The sequence below is a fragment of the Hevea brasiliensis genome, chromosome 7 (genome assembly GCF_030052815.1).
Source record: "Hevea brasiliensis isolate MT/VB/25A 57/8 chromosome 7, ASM3005281v1, whole genome shotgun sequence".
Taxonomy (NCBI): Eukaryota; Viridiplantae; Streptophyta; class Magnoliopsida; order Malpighiales; family Euphorbiaceae; genus Hevea; species Hevea brasiliensis.
Window position 1 is genome coordinate 82,484,637 of NC_079499.1, and position 17,707 is coordinate 82,502,343.

At 33.3% G+C, this 17,707-nt stretch overlaps 1 protein-coding gene across 4 annotated transcripts; it reads right to left on the reverse strand.

Annotated features, from left to right (window-relative positions):
- Positions 1-704: 704 nt before the first annotated feature.
- Positions 705-17,168, reverse strand: LOC110656511 (phospholipid-transporting ATPase 2). 4 transcript variants are annotated; one of them, XM_021813338.2, is made up of 25 exons: positions 16,979-17,163; positions 16,526-16,739; positions 16,166-16,379; positions 15,929-16,045; positions 14,770-14,862; positions 14,496-14,670; positions 13,610-13,776; positions 12,944-13,048; positions 12,106-12,203; positions 11,864-12,006; positions 10,989-11,085; positions 10,724-10,833; positions 10,474-10,638; positions 8,999-9,153; positions 8,802-8,882; positions 8,578-8,698; positions 8,106-8,212; positions 7,657-7,788; positions 6,123-6,276; positions 3,700-3,817; positions 3,394-3,567; positions 3,161-3,212; positions 2,183-2,310; positions 1,823-1,973; positions 705-1,348 (listed from the first exon to the last, which is right to left on the reverse strand). In XM_021813338.2, exons 2-25 carry the CDS (start codon positions 16,651-16,653, stop codon positions 1,013-1,015), a joined length of 3,321 nt encoding a protein of 1,106 aa, XP_021669030.2. In that variant the 5' UTR covers positions 16,654-16,739; positions 16,979-17,163; the 3' UTR covers positions 705-1,012. The 4 variants fall into 4 exon arrangements, 3 of the variants coding, with proteins under 3 accessions (XP_021669030.2, XP_058006099.1, XP_021669032.1); XM_058150116.1 differs by lacking the exon at positions 16,979-17,163 and adding an exon at positions 16,880-16,951; XR_002495141.2 differs by lacking the exons at positions 705-1,348; positions 1,823-1,973 and adding an exon at positions 2,998-3,072 and having other exon boundaries at positions 16,979-17,168.
- Between the last annotated feature and the right edge of the window lie 539 nt (positions 17,169-17,707).

The following is a 17,707-nucleotide window of genomic DNA, read 5'->3' on the forward strand; positions in this document are numbered from 1 at the left end:
TTTTATTTCTTTTAAAAATAATCTATTTTTATTTAAAATTTTCAAATAATATATTTAATCTAAATTTAAATTCAGAGTGTCAAATCTCTCGATTCAAATATAGAATACTGGATTCAAACCCTTTAAAAATTTTGGAAAAATGAAAAAGAAGGTTAAATAATGAGAAGATTCTACAGTTAATAGAAGTTGACAAGTGCACAAGAGGAGCTAGAGGACATTTCTGTATGGAATCCTGGAAAATATAGAAGACAAAAGAAAAAGGTGAAAATGATGAACAAGGCATTGGAGATATTAAATTTATTTTTTAATTTATTTAGCTTTAGTTCAATGGTATCATAAGTATGTCTTAAATAATGAAATTTTAAATTTAAATTTTATCAAAATTCAATTAAAAAAATTTACAGAAAATCGTTCGTCCAACCATGACAAGAAAATTGGACTTTTTTTTTTTCTAAATAATTCCATAAATCCAGTTCTTTTTTCTCCTCAGTTTCCTATACCAAAGCACAGATTTTTTTTCCTTTCTTCATACTAAACAGGTAGATGTTATCATGAACTCGGGAAAATAATTCTCACAATTTCATAGCCCAGCCCCCAGCATAAACACAAGGTTAATTTATTGAACACCTTCCTACTTCCCCATAGAGTGCTTTTAACACGCATCTAAAGATCAACTCACAGTCCAATTGTTCTGCACAAGAAAATAAAATAGGACATGGGCATTTAAGTAAATAAATCATGTGAGATGGAAGTGTATCCTCTACAACTCTAACAAAAAGCTGCTACACCCAACAAGGGAGAAATCATTCCATACAACCATTGAATGTAAAACTAAGAAATTTTGACAGTTGATTATACTGGGTTCCACATATGACTTTCCATGATCAATAGCTATAATCAAACTGTTAAACATACAACAATTATATTTTAAAATTTCTTCCACCAAGCGCCTTTTACCATCAACTACGCCGCCTATACACTTGCTTTTATGCCAATTAACAAGAACTAGAAGTTAGTTGTCCTTACAATTTCTTGAGTAGCTTGAAGAAGACAATCTGGACTGTGATTGAAAGAAATCAAATGGCGTTCCTGATCCAAAAGATCTTCTAGCATTTGGAGAGTCTGATAATAGAGGTTCGTAAACTGAACTTCTGTTCTTGGGTTGAGTAATTGATAATGGAGAAACTTCTTTCTCTAATGATCTTGGTTGTGGTTCGATATTCCCCAGAGACAAGATTGGTCCACCCAAACGTTCAGCCTGCTGTAGAGTGTTGATTTTACTGGGTCTATACGTGTAGCGAAAGTACTTCAGGGCTAGTATTGGACCCATTCCTGCTGCAACTATCAGCTGCAAAGAATTGACTCAATTTAGTTGCCTTCAGTAAGCAATTGGGTGGAGGGTGTTCCAAGGAACTAATCAAGCGGATATTAACAAGAATAATACCAAAAAAGATAAAGTACAATTAAATAACCAGTAGTTTTAGGCTTTTATTATTGAGGGCCTGAGGAATGTTTTATTGTAAGTCAGGATTTGTGGTTTTGCACTGTTAATGCTTAAGTGACAAAATGTCTAACGGCATCAAAAAAATGTTGATGTGGCACCATTAGACACTACCGCCTAAAACCAAAAATTGAAAATAACTCCACGTCAATATTTTTTGACATTGTCAGACCTTTTGTCAACCAAGTGCTAAAGATGCAAATTCACAAATTCTAATTTTAAACAAAAAAATCCCTCAAGCCCTCAATAATGAAAGTGCTAAACCACGGGATATCTAAATGTACTTTGCCCTACAAAAAACTGGTGTGAGTAAATACTTACAAATACAGTTATCCAGTAAGATGGTTGTCCACACAATCGAAACATTATTGTATACATCCCTGATGATGGAATGGCACTAACAATCCAGTTGATGACATAAAATGCAATCAAGTTCCCCCATATGGCTAGATGTTGTAATATTGTGAAGGAGCTGCATGCGATGACCAAAGTCTAGGCAGTTAAATCTTTTTATATTTTTGAATGCCAATTTATAGTTCAACTATGCCTTAATCCAAGTAAATATTGCAATTTGCATAAATCAAAAAGAGGCCCACTAGATATATTCGAGCTAACAGTTCATTTCTTTCTTTCTATTAAAAGTTCAAACAGACAAAAAAAATGCAAGAGAGGAAAGCTTACTTGGTCTCTAATGTTACAACAAATGCCTGCAACCATATACATCCAGAAAGCGCCACCATTGCAACCTCCTCCATTTCACTCTTTTCATAAGCATAAGCATTTATACTGATTATAAAAACAACAATTGCCTGAAAATCACACAAGTATCAACAGACAAGGAAAGGACACTAGTGAGTACATGACCGAGTAAATCTATAGGTAAAAGTGTAACTTAAATTACTTGGTGAACTAAGAGCACTTCAAGCGGCAATAAAATATGATAAAATGACTTATTAATACTTGCAAACTAGAGCTTCAGTTTATACCCAATAAACTAAAATCAGATTTCAACATTCAGAGCAGTCAAGTGAGCATTCTATAATACCCAGAAGTTCAAAGAGGGCATTCAGAAGTCATAATATCACATCGGGTTGTGCTTTCAATTTCAGAAGACAAATTCCTTGAAGTTGCATTTGGATAAGAATTTGAAATTCAAGGACTTCTTGACCTTTTCTTATTAGTTTGAATGTATAAGCTAGTACAGGAGCAAGGGAAAAAAATTATTCAGCCATCTGGAAATTACACCTTTGTTGAAGGTTTCCAAAATTAATGTTCACACAACTTTTCATACCTGGTCATGAATCTAACAAACTTTATTTATAAAAACTAAAATCTCATTCCAAAGGGTTAAACGTAAACCAAAAAAGAAATATCCCTCCCATATATACACACCCAAACTTTTATATCTAATAAGTTTAACAAGTTCATGGATAAGCCGAAGAATCAAGTAAATGCTTTTATTTCTTTTAACTGTATGCATATGAATTTTCACTCACTTAATATTGAAAGTTGATGAATATTAGTTGGTCTTCAAATTAGGTTCCATTTCAATCCTAACCTTATTTTTGTCCCTGAATATCAATTGTTAGCAAATGCATCAACTGTAATAAAGATTTATTAGCGGAAAGAAGGAAATAATACAAAAAAGACAGTATTTACATGGAAAAGAGATCGACCAAACCATCCTGCAAATGTGCTTGGATTAAGAAGCCTGTGTCAATAATGATTGTCAGTTCAACAAACATAGAGCAATAGAAACTATAATTCTCATATGAACAGCAAGTCATGATGGTCAACATCCCCATGAAGCCACTTAAGTAAAAAAGGGGGAAAAAAGGAAAAAAAAAAAAACTGGAAAAAATAATTGTTACAAATAGTGGAAAAGAGCATACCTTCCAGCTTGGCAATAGAATAGAATTTGAGGATGCTGCATTACAGTTTCTTCACTAAGATCTTTGTCAAGTACACTAACTAGAACAGGTATACTAGTATAGAAAACATTGTAAGCCATCAAGCTAACAGAATTGAAAAGACTGGTCCCAGAAACACCTGAAATAAAAGAGAAGCTGAACATATGCTAATTTTAGTACGGAAAGGAGATCATAAGGTATATGCAATACACAGTGTTTATCATGCCAATTTATTGATTAGCACGATAAAGAAAGTAATAAAATAAGGCAATGAATATGGAAACTCACAAGATTTGGATGAAACATATCAGTAGGGATTTATAAAAGGAATATTGAGACAGAAATGCTGTTCGATTGTATGAATATCGCCCATGGACAAGTATCAGTCGTTTCAGAAACCTGAACTCTACAAAGAGATGCAATCATAAAGGTCAAACCCAATAGAGGAATGCACATGATTATAAAAGAATTTAAAATATTAACTTCTTTTTTTTTTTTTTTTACTGTTGAGTGAAAACATCCTAACATTAACCAATGTTCACTGAGAATATAATTTAAGACGTATGCACAATCATACAAAACAAGAAGACTTCAAGAATGATCCTGAAGTTCATATGATTGATTTTAACCATAAAAATTATTTGATGTGCCTTTTTACATCTATCCATAATAGGAAAACTTAGGTTGTCATGATTAACATATACTCAGCACAACTAAATTTTGCTCCCTAAGCAAAGTTCAACTTGCTTCCCAAGCTCCCCCGAGAAAGAAGGCAAAGAAGACCAGGCTCAAGAATATGCTGGTGACAAAATTCAAAGACATAATTATTTGCTCACAAAGGTAATCTCCCATGCATAGCAATGCTTATCCAGTTCCCCAATAAACAAATCATCTTTCTCAATGCTTTCAAGATTTTTCATAACAAAGTATAAGTTTTTGAAATCAAACAAATTTTATTGGTATCTAACAGCTACAGAGAATTGGTGAGTTCATTTGAACTAGCACAGCATCTAAATATTATAGGGGGTCAAATTTTAATAGCTGGTGTTTCTTTGAATATAAGAAGCAACATAATTAACATTCCAGAATGACTCTTAAAAGCAAATGCACCTAAAAACCAGTTGCAGGAATAAATTCTTCACTTCTCAGGGTGCACCTGGAAAGTCTAAAATAGAAAGAATTCAATTGAATTGAATTCTATTTGACCAATTCTCACGTTTGGAAAGTTTGGAATTAATAAAATTCAATTTTTTTTAACTAAAAAAATTGTCATTTTGAAAGAAATGAATTTATACCAAAAGTTACATGATTTTGTAAGAATAAAATTTATTTAATAAAGTATTCTATTAAAAAAAAACAAAACACCCTTGTTACACCTATTTCTTCGTTAATAAGTGTAAAACGAGAAAACGAGGACATTCATTTCATTTGTCAATTATTCCAAACAATAGAATTCAAATGAGTTGTATCCATAGTTATTAAAGGCTCAAGGCGCACTAACATGTCAAGGGGTCCTGGAGCCTAGGAACAAGGCAAAGGCACGCCCGAGTGAGGTGAGGCGGCAAAAAAAAAAATTAAGGTAAAATAAATGTGAATATTCGATCAAACTTCAAATAACATAAAACTAAAAATAATAATAACTAATAAAATTCAAGTACTAATATATTAAAACTTGAATAGTCTTTTAAGGTTTCATAACTAAAGTCAAGCAATTATAAAATAACTACTCTTCAATCTTCATGAAGAGTAGCATTATAATCTTCTTCATCTTCTTCTATACCTTCATCCTCTTAATACTCGTCTTCAAAATCAATATCTTCATCATCTCCCTCATCTTTAAGAACTAAATGAGTATTAATTAGTTCTCAAGTTAGATAGGAATTGATCTTGAAAAGCAACTTTTTTTTTTGAAAAAAATAATGAGTGGTAGTATTGAAAATGGAAATATGGGAGATTTGTAATCCTAAGTGTGTTGGTTTGATGAGATTTCAATGAATAATTATCACCAACAATACTAATTTCGAAAACTTATAAATCGATAAATTTCGAGTTGAGTGGTAGAATTTTTTGTCAATGGAAGGACAAGCCGAATGTGGAAATAAAAAAGACTCGCCTTTCTAGCCTTGAAACAGGCCTAGGCGCATAAGGTGAGGGCCTAGTGAATGTCGTCCGTCTTTCTCTTGTAGAGGCTCTAGGGCTGGAGCCTGGTAAGCTAGCCTGAGGCGTGCCTTAATAACTTAAGTTGTATCTTTTAAAATTTATTTCAAAAACATAAATTTTCTTACAAAATCATTTTTGAATTTATTTTTTTTTAATAGAATAGAATTGAATTGAATTGAATTCTAGCACAAGAATCATTTCGGTTTCCTTTGGAATATATCGCATGCAAGAAAAAGAATCGATTTGAATTCTCACACAAGTATATTACTTTTGGCCTTATCTCTATTTCTTTTAAAATGAATTCCATTTTTAAGCTAAAAAATTGAATTCTTTCACCTATTATTCCAAACATGAAAATTGACAAAAAAAAAAAAAAATCTTTGAATTGAATTCTTGCAAATTTATAGTTTCCAAATATGTTGTACAATTGGGGAAAGGCAAGCATTTGAAGCAAAGTCAGTAAATAAGAGCATCAAGTATATGAATAATACAATAGTAAAGTTCTAATGCCAACATAATAACATGACATAAGCACATATAGGAATACTTACTTCCAATACTATAATCAGCAGCCCTTGCTGCCTGCAGGCCTTCTCTCCCACTAATGCCAACTCCAATGTCAGCTTGTTGTATCATTCTCACATCATTCCCACCATCTCCAACAGCTAGTGTTCTATAGTCACATGATTTCAAGAGTTCCACAAGCTACCAAAAGAAGTATCATACACCTCAAATCAGTATTGGTTTACTGAACTATATTAGTATCGTTAATTTAAATTTTAAGTTGAAGAACAAATGCAAAAATTGTGTAATCCTCCATAGGACTAGTTTCAATCATTGGACAAAATATATGTATGAACAATATGAATCAGAAGCCCTTTGCAATTCTATCCCATAATAATTGTAAAGACTATATTTATTCCTTAAAAACTACAAAATTCTCTCTAGCTAAAATGCATCATAACATTGCAGGAGCAGCATAACACAAAAGCTTGGCCTGCCTTCCTTTTCTGAATGCCCTGAAGTTTACTAACACAAAGCATTCAAACATACAGATTATCATAAAAAACACAAGATAAAGTTCAGGAAATTGTCCAAATGCATATATTAATTATGTGCCAATCATATAAATGATTCCCCTCCATTCTGATTAACAGTGTACAATACTATAGTATACATTCCATATTACAATCCTATAGAAAAATCTATTAGAACTCCAACATGTCATCAAACCCTGTTTCTTTGCACTACAATGTGCAAGCAAATACCACATGCATTTCATATCATTGGATATTTATCCATTAATTATGTTTGCTTCACAATTTTTCTTTGCTCCAGATTCAAGAATAAGATACAACTCCTGTATGATGGAAGCGTTGATGACCTGATCATATGTCCATTGATTCCAAAACTGACCCATCCATTCTTCAGAACAAACAGGAAAATAATTGCCAATTACTTGCTACTTCATAATTCCAACCCCTTTGCACTCTAAACCCAAACATTAGACAGGGTTCCACTATCTCCTCTTCTTTCTCTTATTCATATCAGAAGTTCAGAACCTCCCCTCTCCCTTCGAATTCCCAAACATAGTGCTTATCTTCTGGTCCTCATTCTGTTATCCTCCTTTAGAACTATATAACTCAACCGAACTATATAACTCAACCGACAATGAAGACGAGATTGGAAAAGAATACATAGAAATTTCAGAGATAAATTATAGAAGCAGCACCGAACTTGCTCTACTTAATCCATTCCATATCTGGTGGGTTTTGAAGAGAGATCACTCATCCTCGGACGTATAGATCCTACATTAAAGACTTTTTAATTAATAGATTCCCCTTTTTTTCTTTTCTCCAAACGAACCAATTCACTTCTTCATCCAGAATAGGACCCTTTTGAATGCCATGGACTAGACCTACTTTTCATTTTCCCATTATACAATATATTCAAAAGTTAGCTTCAGTTTTCAGGGAAAAAAAAATCTAACAATGCAAAAATTTTAAATAAAAAATTTAAGTTGACAATCCAAATATACACAAATGTAAATGGAAGACCAACATTACAAACTTAAATCCTGACAACCTGTGCTTTTTGTGATGGCGTCACACGACAACATATTGCAGTCCTCGACAATATTGCCAAATCAGTAAAGGCTTTTCGATAATGCTTCAGTAAGATTTCTAGGGCCCAGCCATCAACAACAAATGCCACGTCCTGGGGGAAAATTGCAATTATTTAGAAATAAAAAGATTTTCAAAGCATTTTAAAAATTCCCTCAGCAGAGCTCATTTCCTATCAACAATAGCAATACTGTTGATACTTGATACTCATTACTCAAGTGACCATAGTTCTTGGTTAGCTAGTATTGCATACCTTTCTTGAGAAAGTTTATTTATAAGTTATACAGCAAACAGTTTCACATTTAATTTAACAGAATATTGAATCAGTAAGGGTAAAACTAAAAATGCATTGAAGATATGAATGAAGGAGACAGATTTGATTTTGCAAATGAATAAGTGTTTTAGCTATACCTTTGGTTCTGAAGTTGTTATACTCATTGTAAGTAAAACTCTCTCTAAACTCCTAGAAACTTCATCTTCAGTTTTGCCATCAATTAACAGAAGCTGACCTTTTGGCTCTGTCAAGAATAAAGAAACAGCAAATGCAAGAGTTAAGAGGTCCATAAAATTAGATTGTGGGGAAAAATGACAAGTAGATGAAGCAATTTGTTGGAATAAAGCATCAAGGATATTAACATAGAGAATGCCATTGGATCCTTAGCTAACAAATAAAGTCATTTTGATCCATGTGACTATGCAGGTAGATGGATGGAAAGGTGAAAAATTAGATGTAAAGCAAGCAGGGTCACGCCTCTTAATATAAGACTTCAATGGCTCTAGATGCTCTAGAAAGGAAAATGTTAATCTCTCATATTCAGACAACTTTGAAACAATTGGACAAAAAACAGATGCTAGAGAATGAATGAAAATGAATTCAATCTACCTGGTGAAATAAAATTGCATGAAAGAGCGATTTGTATGGCAGTATTCTGCTTATCTCCAGTTAGCATCCAAAAATTTATTCCTGCTTTCCTAAGTGTCTCAATTGTTTCTGGTACACCATCCTGAAAATTTAACCCAAAAAATAAAAATAAAGATAAAGATCTCAGCATCAAATAGCTAAAAGCCATATTTGGATTTCACCAACCCAGTTATGAAAATGTTCACCTGTAGGCGATCTTCTATGGCAGTAATTCCAAGAGCTTCGAGATCATGTTCTAATCTTTGGCAGACTTCAGCTATTCTCCACTGCAGGAAATAGTAATTATGTGACTCAGGCATGTACATCACCAGAGGTTAGCTGGCATGAACAAAACAAATAAAAAAATAAAAACAAGATCATTCAGATGAAGTGCACCCTTTACCTCCCTGTCAACCAATGTGCTACTGGCCTCTCTAAACATCAAAGACCACTCATGATATTCATCTTCTTTTAATTCCCGCCAGGCTAAGCATAATGTCCGCAGACCCATTTGGGCATACTGTTCTACAGCTTCACTAAATGTCCTTGTTTGTTGTCCTGGAGTTGACTGGTACATTAGCAGATATTCAAACAACTGATACAATACGAGGGATCTATTATATTGTCATTTGTGATTGTTCTTGTATTTATATACAAGATGCAATTTGTTATGTATCCCACATTAGTTAGGTATGTGAGTAATGTGTCCCTTATAAAGACTTGGGCAATCCTTCCCCCTTGAACTAGCTTTCGGAGGTAGAGTCAAGCCAAGTCCTTTTTCTTATCATGGTATCAAACCATCCATAAGTGTTTCACATTCCACGCTTCTAGGCGTGAGAGGAGTGTGTTAAGTATCCTACATCCGTTAGATATGTGGGTGATGTACCCCTTAAAAGACCTGGGCAATCCTCCCCCTTGAGCCAGCTAGCTTTTGGAGCTGAGTTAGGCCTGATCTATTTTCTTATCATAATTTGTTGTCTAGCTATTAATACATTAAATCACCATCCATAGCAATTAATGTTTACCAACTAAAACTTTTCTATTTCCATTTGATAGGTAGCATTGTCATTGTTAGGATTTGAGAATATGAAAATAATGGTTCAATGGATCTCTACTGTTTATGTAGAGAAATCTATGGTAACTAATAACCCCAATAAAACTAGAAGTTTCTAAGATGAGAAGAGGCAAATGCCTTGATAAAACTATGTGCAATTAAAGAAAATATCAAGAAAATAAACAATCCTGGTAAAAGCAAAGCTAAGTCATACCTCAACGAGCAATTAAAAAAAAAAAAAAAAAAAAAAAAAAAAAGAGACCATGTTACAGATCTTTACACCAAGGACTTGGCAAGCTATGAAGTTCTCAGAAGATGAATTTGAGCTAAGAACAGCAATGCATTGCTGGGGTTAAAATTATATTTGAGCCGACTCTCGGAGAGTTATTATTCAGAGCTTGCACAGAAGTGAAAAAATAAAGGCACCAAAAAAACCATTTCTTCTAGGTAAGTCATCATTAAGTCAACTCAAGATGTGTTTCAAGGTAGAAGCAACCCCTCTTGCATTATTCAGATCCAATTTAGTCTGGGGTGGGCCTATCAGTGTGAGGTCGGTCACATCAACAAGGACTAGGAATATTTGTTAACCAAAAAAAAAAAAAAACCTTGGTAAGAGACTATCTTATCTTAAATTCTCTCTATTTGTATTTCAAGAACTTCAAAATATCAAGTCAGGTGTTGCATGCTGCATCTAATGTCATAAACAATAACTAAAAACCAAATGTAAAGCTCAAATTGGGAAAAATAATTTTATCAACACATTTAAACTATTTGCCCCTACTCTTTACAGAGAAGTAACAAGTAACTCCAATTCATAAAGTTACCCGCAGCAGTATAAGGAAGAATAGCTTCATCTGCTCCTTTTGACAAAAGGATTATCTTTCTATTCTGGCAATCCCTGACCACAACTGACATCCTTTTCCTCTCAGAAGTGAACTCCAGAATCTCCAACACTTCATAATGTAATACAGAAGCATTGTATCTGATCTCTACCAAACACAAAAATTAACAAAATTCATGTCATCACATGCAGAGTAAGTTGCATCATGATAACCAAGTGCACAACTCTTTTACCAAGAATATTTCCGCTTTTACTAACAAAAACCATATGCAACTTAGCAGCAGCTTGAACAAGAGCGTCCTCATCCTGAGACTGTGCTTTGTATAAGATTGCTCCAGTTTTGCTACAAGCAATAGCAGAAAGGTGCCAGAAGTATGATACACATGTTTCTATTGAGTATCTACCATTCTTTGAACTTGAAGGCAAACATCAACATGGCAAAAGCTCCAAAAGGAATTTTAAAAATTCAAAAAAAATATAAAGGAAATGGCTATGCACCTTTGCACAGGTATAACAGTATTACATATTGCCATAACTGTAAGAAACTGAATAACATCAGGAGATCCACTAGCAACAGCATTGAGCAGTCGGGCATCTGTTTAACAAAGGAAATTCTAAGTATCTGAATTCTGAAAATAGTATCAGCATATGCAAGTGAAAAAAAAAAAAAAAAACCTGCACAAACTAACATACATAAATTGACAATAAAATCTCAAATATTTTTAATTAATAGTTTATGCTTCATTGCCTTCACAATATCAAGCCCTTACAAATGGCAAATTCAAGTCCATAATTCAAAATAAGTGTGTTTAGAAACCTAAAAAACATGAAAGAATTCAATTCAATTCAGTTCTCTTGGTCAATTCTCATGTATGGAAAGCACATTAGTAATAGAATTCAATTCTTTTAACTTAGAATAAAAGTCATTTTGAAAGATGAAAATCATGCCACCATTGAAAATTCAAGAAACCTATTCTCAAAAAAAAAAATATATATACATATATATATATATAATAATAAAGAACCCATATTTGGAATAAATTTGTCTATTTATATATAAGAGTAAATGCACTCATTTTACTTTTCAATTGTTCAAATAAGTGGAATTCAAATGATTTGCATCACTGTACAATTTATTGCAAAATATGAATTTTATTATAAAATCAATTGAATTGAATTCGACTAATAGAATAGAATTGAATTGAATTATAACATAAGTTTTTCCGAACAAGGTGAATGGGAAATTCAAAAGAAGGGTAGGTAGTCAAAGTGCAACAACTATAACTGACAGGAATACAAGAAAATGATCGAATCCATACATTAGAAAAAGAAAAAGAAGAAAAGTTATGAGAGAGAGAGAGAGAGACAGAGACCTTTCAAGGCATTGCCACTCTCATTCCCATAGAAAATTCCATTGATACAGCATCTTCTAAACACCATCTTATTCTCAGTAAGAGTTCCAGTTTTGTCAGTCAAAATGTACTCAACTTGTCCCAGGTCCTCACTTATTGCTGTGCTGCCACACACAATGAACACCTCTTTAGAACACACTCAAAATAACTTTATTTTCATAACCATTTCAAGAAAAGTTGTTTTAGCCGATCTCTCAACTTACTTTGTTGCATGAGATGGACAACCAGTTTCATGATCAATCATCTCAGCGTCCCAATCTATAAACTTTGCATATAAGCCCTTCATAAGATCCAAAGACACCTGAAAAAGAAAAAGATGTTCAAACACTTTAACATTAGAATAAATGGCAATCCATCAAACCTAAAACTAATATCATCACAAAACATCACAATCAATTGATCATATTGTCTCATCATAAACCATATGGTTGCACTTGAGGGGAGAGTGTTGGAAAATGAATTCGGCTAAAAAGTCCCACATTGAAAATATAAACAATGAAAGGAACAATATAAATGATTGAGTTGTAACGTTAAATTGGCTGGTCAATTTGAACTGTAGCAACTCAATCATTTATATAAACTCATATTTAAAATGAATTTAAGTGAAATATGCCTAGCAATCTCCTTGAATTTAACAATAATCTATAGCATGAAACAAGTACAAAACAAACATGCTTTCAGTCATACCAACTGTCACAGGCCCAATGTAAGAACACTCTTGGGACCGTGTGACACTTGGCTTTAACTCTTTCAAGAAAAGTCAGCCAAGAGAATCCCTGATAATCTGTTCAACAAAATGAGTACATTAGTATGACTTGGCAAGCCAATAGGGGAAAATATCACAATCATTCATACTAAATAATGAGGCACAAATATATCAAGAACAAACAACTTCTTTCATTCATTTATCACAATCAATACAACTGGATCGGTTGTCCTTACATCACTTGCAAGCAGGAAGAAAACCTACAAGGAGTAGCGGGACAGGAACTCACCATACTATTGAAAATTTGATAGCAACACAGGTTATGCAAAACTTACCTTAATAGATATGGGTATCATGATGGAACATAGCAACTCGAATCTTAAAGGGATTACCAACAGTTCATACCAAGGACCTTCATTTGGATATAGGACATACCAGTGCTGCAAAGAAAGCAAAATGAGAAAGTATGTATTTGGGCACTTTTAAGCTAATAAGCTGTCTTGCAAAAAAAAGAGGATTAGAGAAGGAAAAAAATAAGGCTCCAATTTAGAACTTAGGAATTATAAATATTTATTGTGTGAAAAGAATGCCAAAAGATTAAGAAACACAGAAAGAGGAAGGAAGGGGGAAGATAGAGTGAGTGAGTAAGTGAGACAGCAAGAGAGAGAAATTAGGCATTCATGGTCTCCAAAAAAGCCATAGAGCGATGATCGTATTCCATATTTCTTCACAATTAGAAACAGAAGATTACAACACTCTTTATAAATATAAAACCCCAACAATAATAAATCCTAGCAATCAGATCAATAACAAGTAGGCTTATTGAGATTCTCCGCTTCAAGATTTCATCGAGATTCTTAGAATGGAAATATAAGCTATAATTTCATATGAGTTCAAATCTGTAAATGCTCAAGAGGCGAATGATCCACAAAACAAATATTTCAAATATGACTTCAGCTCAATCATTACAAAAGCATTGTAAGTTGGCAATTCCAACAAACCTTTCTTGCTTCTGTGTCCTTCCATACATTCCCAGCAATGCCTAGAACAATAACTACCACTATTTGGAAAACAAATATAGCTCCAGTTAGCTTGTCAATCATGGCATCCATAGCTGTCAGCTTAGGTTCAGGAATACCCCTACTCATACCCAGCTTAGTTTCATTTCCTGGAAAGGAAAAATATATATATGTTTAAGTTACCTAACAACTAGTGTCATGTCAACACCATCACATAGATCTTGGCTCAAAAATTATCACCAGATTAAAAAAAAAATTCCAGAAAAGGGAAAAAAAATAGAAACAAAGATGCCATTAAGCTGGATAAACCAAGAACAATTTATAGCATAAAATTAATACAAGTTCAGAAACTGTTGAGAATAAGAGAGTTGATAGTCTGTCAATTAAAAAGTAATGCAAGAACATTCAAGAAATTTTCCCAAAAATGAAGAGAGAGTCTGAAGTACAAGTTTATGTAACATTAGCACAGTAATTCTCACAGCAAGAGTAAGACTACATGAAGCTATACAAATAACAGCACCAATAGACCACCCTCTCTTAGGTACTCATATCATATGCAGGACATGTGCTAAAAATGCAAACCTAAATATAAGCCCCAACCAACCAAAGCCTAGGTTAAAATTATTAGCGCATCCATACATATAAGCACATGCACGTGCACATGCAAAATTATATTCAATCACTTGCAAGGCAATTTATGTATCTATACATCCATCCATAATTCCATATAATTAAGCACAAGTCAGCACATGAATCTATTTGTCTCTTGCAAGTACAAGCATAATAAACACATGGAGGGCACAAATAAAACAAATTAGTTATATATAAAGAATATCAATGACCATCACACTTCACAAATATAACTTGCCTGTGTAGACAGCCACTCCACAAACCCACTCCGTATTTCGCAAGTAGCATGACTGAAGAATTGTGTTTTTTATGGTCAATGGGCAAACATCATTATCAATAAATGGAGGAAACAAGCGCAAATTTGCATCAAATCGTCTGATGTCCTTATCTGGATTTGGACATTCAATGACACCCTGAGAACAAAAAATTTTAACAATGAATCAGGATGAATGAAAACTGAAGGCAAAATATCAATAAATTTTACATGATTGATGAATCTTAAGGAGACTTGCCTTGATTTTGTGCAACAAATCAGAATCTATGCCCATGCAAGCAGAGGGTATTGCCCTCGTCTTCAGATCAGTTTCACCATCCAAGGCAGCTGTCTTCAAATCATGTTAGACTATCAGCATCTCAAAATGTTGGAGCAAACAACAGATTCTTGAATTGAACAGTACAATATTTCACCATAATATAAATATCAAAGATCCTATTCAGTTACGTTCTTTCGAAGAGTAAAGCCTCCTGTTCTTGGCAGAATGTCTAGAGTAAATTTTTGCTGGAGACTAGGCTAAGATAGAAGGGAATGGATCGTAGCACTTCAGCTAAATTAGCACAGGCAGGAGAACTTTGACCAAAGTTATAAGCCAGAATTGTTTGGCTTAACATCATACCTTTACCTCAGGTCAAACCAACTGAGAACACAGTATATTGGAAACGAAGTTGCCTGAGTTGTTCAAGTACGAATTCATGTGCGCACACACGTGCATAAGCAGTAAGTAGTGGTATAGTCATAACAGTACGCCTGCAACATCTTACATTATATAATACTTATAGTTGAAAGATAATATCTTATCTAAACATCACTTGAGATAGCCTGTGGAATCAAAGTACTTTTTTAGAGTTATTTTCTATCCAAAGTAGGGATAAAATTAGTGTATAAGATAAGTGAAGAGTTTAATCAGAGAAAATTGCAAAATAATTTAAAAGTTTCACAATTGAAACATGTCCTAAGGTTTGGAAACCTTAAAAGAGTTAACACGAAAAGCTTTCTAATGGAATCAAAAGAATTATATTTTCAACAAGTTGCTGGTATTTTAGCACTATTCCAAATTTAATCCACAAAGCCAAGCTACTTTGGGCATATAAACAAGGCCAAAAGCTATGCAGTCAAACATAAAAAGAGGGCATATCCTCTGCAGAATACTGATGGTCCTCCAAGCCCAGCATAGCTCTCACTCTCAAGTTAACTTCACTTGAATGATTTTTGTCATTCCAAATTTGTTGTAATTTGTTGTTAACCTGCTCTTTCTATTCTATGCTTGAAATATATATGCGATTACAACTGCAGGATGTTAAAAATTGATACACGGAGAAAGCATGAAATGTCTCAAATAACAAGCTACAGTTACAACTTCAACACTGATTACTAGTATAGAATTGCACATTTACCTCCAGATAGCAGAGACCTTGTGGATCTGAGGTACCAATCAAAACAAGATCACATGGAACTTCATCATTTTCACGAAGCCACACTATATTACCAACATGGATATCCTGTGCTTGGAGCTACAAGTGAATACCACCGAGTCATTTTAAGAATAAATAAATATAATGAGCATATCTTTAGCACTGCACCAATGCATGACATATTTCAAAAAAGAGAACAATGTAAAACAATTTCCATACATGTTTTTTGATGCCCTGCCTAACAACCCAAACTTCTTTATCATTCGCCTTCTTGTCCGAGAGATATCTATTATAGTCATCCCAAGCTTCTTTGGATGCTGATACTGCAAATATAAAAATAAGGGGACCCCAAGTACTGGCAGGGTTCACTGGAGTGATAAGTGACCATAGCTGAAGGCAAGCAATCAACAAGAAATACTGGTTCATGAATCGGCTGAAACCAGAAGAAAACAATTCTTAGTAAGAGTAGATAACAACAGGCAACAATATATATATATATATATATATATATATATATATATATATATATATATATATATATATATATACTGATTACTTATGCATAAAAAGAGAATCCACCTGAACTGCTCCCACAAATTTTTGGGGAGAAAATTCAGCAAGGTATATTTTCTATTTGAAATGCGATTATCACAGTAAATTTCCTGTGTTGGCGATTCATCATCATTGATATATACAAATCGTTTCATTTTTTTGAATTAGAATTAAATGATTCACAATCTGCACATTCCCAATAAGCTCGTCAACAGCTTCAGAATTTCACAGCTTTCATAACCTGAAAAAATATCAACAACACAATGACGGAATCACAGAGAGGTTGAGAGAAGATTCACAAATTAACACGCACACACACACATAAATTAGTTAAATCTCCACAATATTTTTTTTTTAAAAAAATAAGATTAATTGTACTACAATTTTGAAACGAATTAGATTCGAATGATCCGAAATTTCTGAGAGTTGTTCCATTTTGATTGTTCTTGTTCATAATTAGGATGGAATGAGAGATCGTACCTAAATTTGTTCTTTTCCATTTTCGTTTGGTCTTGGGTCTCCGTGCTCGTTTCTCTCCGTTGGAAGACGAGAAAATGGTGATTAGGTGGGGGCGTTACCACTGTATGACTTGTGAGGAAGCCCTAAAAGACCGTTAGACGGCGTAGGCAACTTCCTCCCGTACCAGTGCGTCCCTGGCTTGGCCACCTCAGCTGGCATCATGTTGATCTGTCACGATGACCAATCATATATTTGTATATAAGGATTGCATATTTTCTCTTACCCTTGTAAAAGTTTACTCTTACCCCCGCTTTTAATTTTTTCTCATCATTTATGTATATTTTTTTTATATTATTGAATCTCATTTTTCAAATCAGCAGCTCGCGCACGAAAAAATATTGAGTGTATTTGATGTATTAAAAAAATAATATATTTAATATTTATATAAAATTAATTATATCATAAAATTAGTAAGGTAATATTTATTATTTTGTAAGTGGAGGTACATCATAAAATTAAAAAGTGAGACCTATTATTTTATAAATAAAAATATATATACACCAAATTTACTTAATAATTTATCGACACACATTATTTAAAGAGAACCGTTAAAAATAAGCTAATATATTATTTATAATAATTACAAGAAAGAAAAATAAATAAATTTTTTAAAACCTTAAATAAAACAATGTTGTTCTCTCTCTCACTCAATTCTCATATTCTCACTTCTCAATTCCTCTTTGCTTCACA

Bases quoted from the DNA above. Each gene is read 5' to 3' on its own strand.
- LOC110656511 (XM_021813338.2), bottom strand. From the start codon at position 16,653: ATGAAACGATTTGTATATATCAATGATGATGAATCGCCAACACAGGAA. The intron at 3,818-6,122 runs GTAAGTATTCCT...ATCTCTTTGTAG, and splicing joins TGCTGATTATAGTATTGGAA to AGTTCAGGTTTCTGAAACGA. The intron at 2,311-3,160 runs GTAAATACTGTC...TGTGATTTTCAG, and splicing joins TTGGTCGATCTCTTTTCCAT to GCAATTGTTGTTTTTATAAT.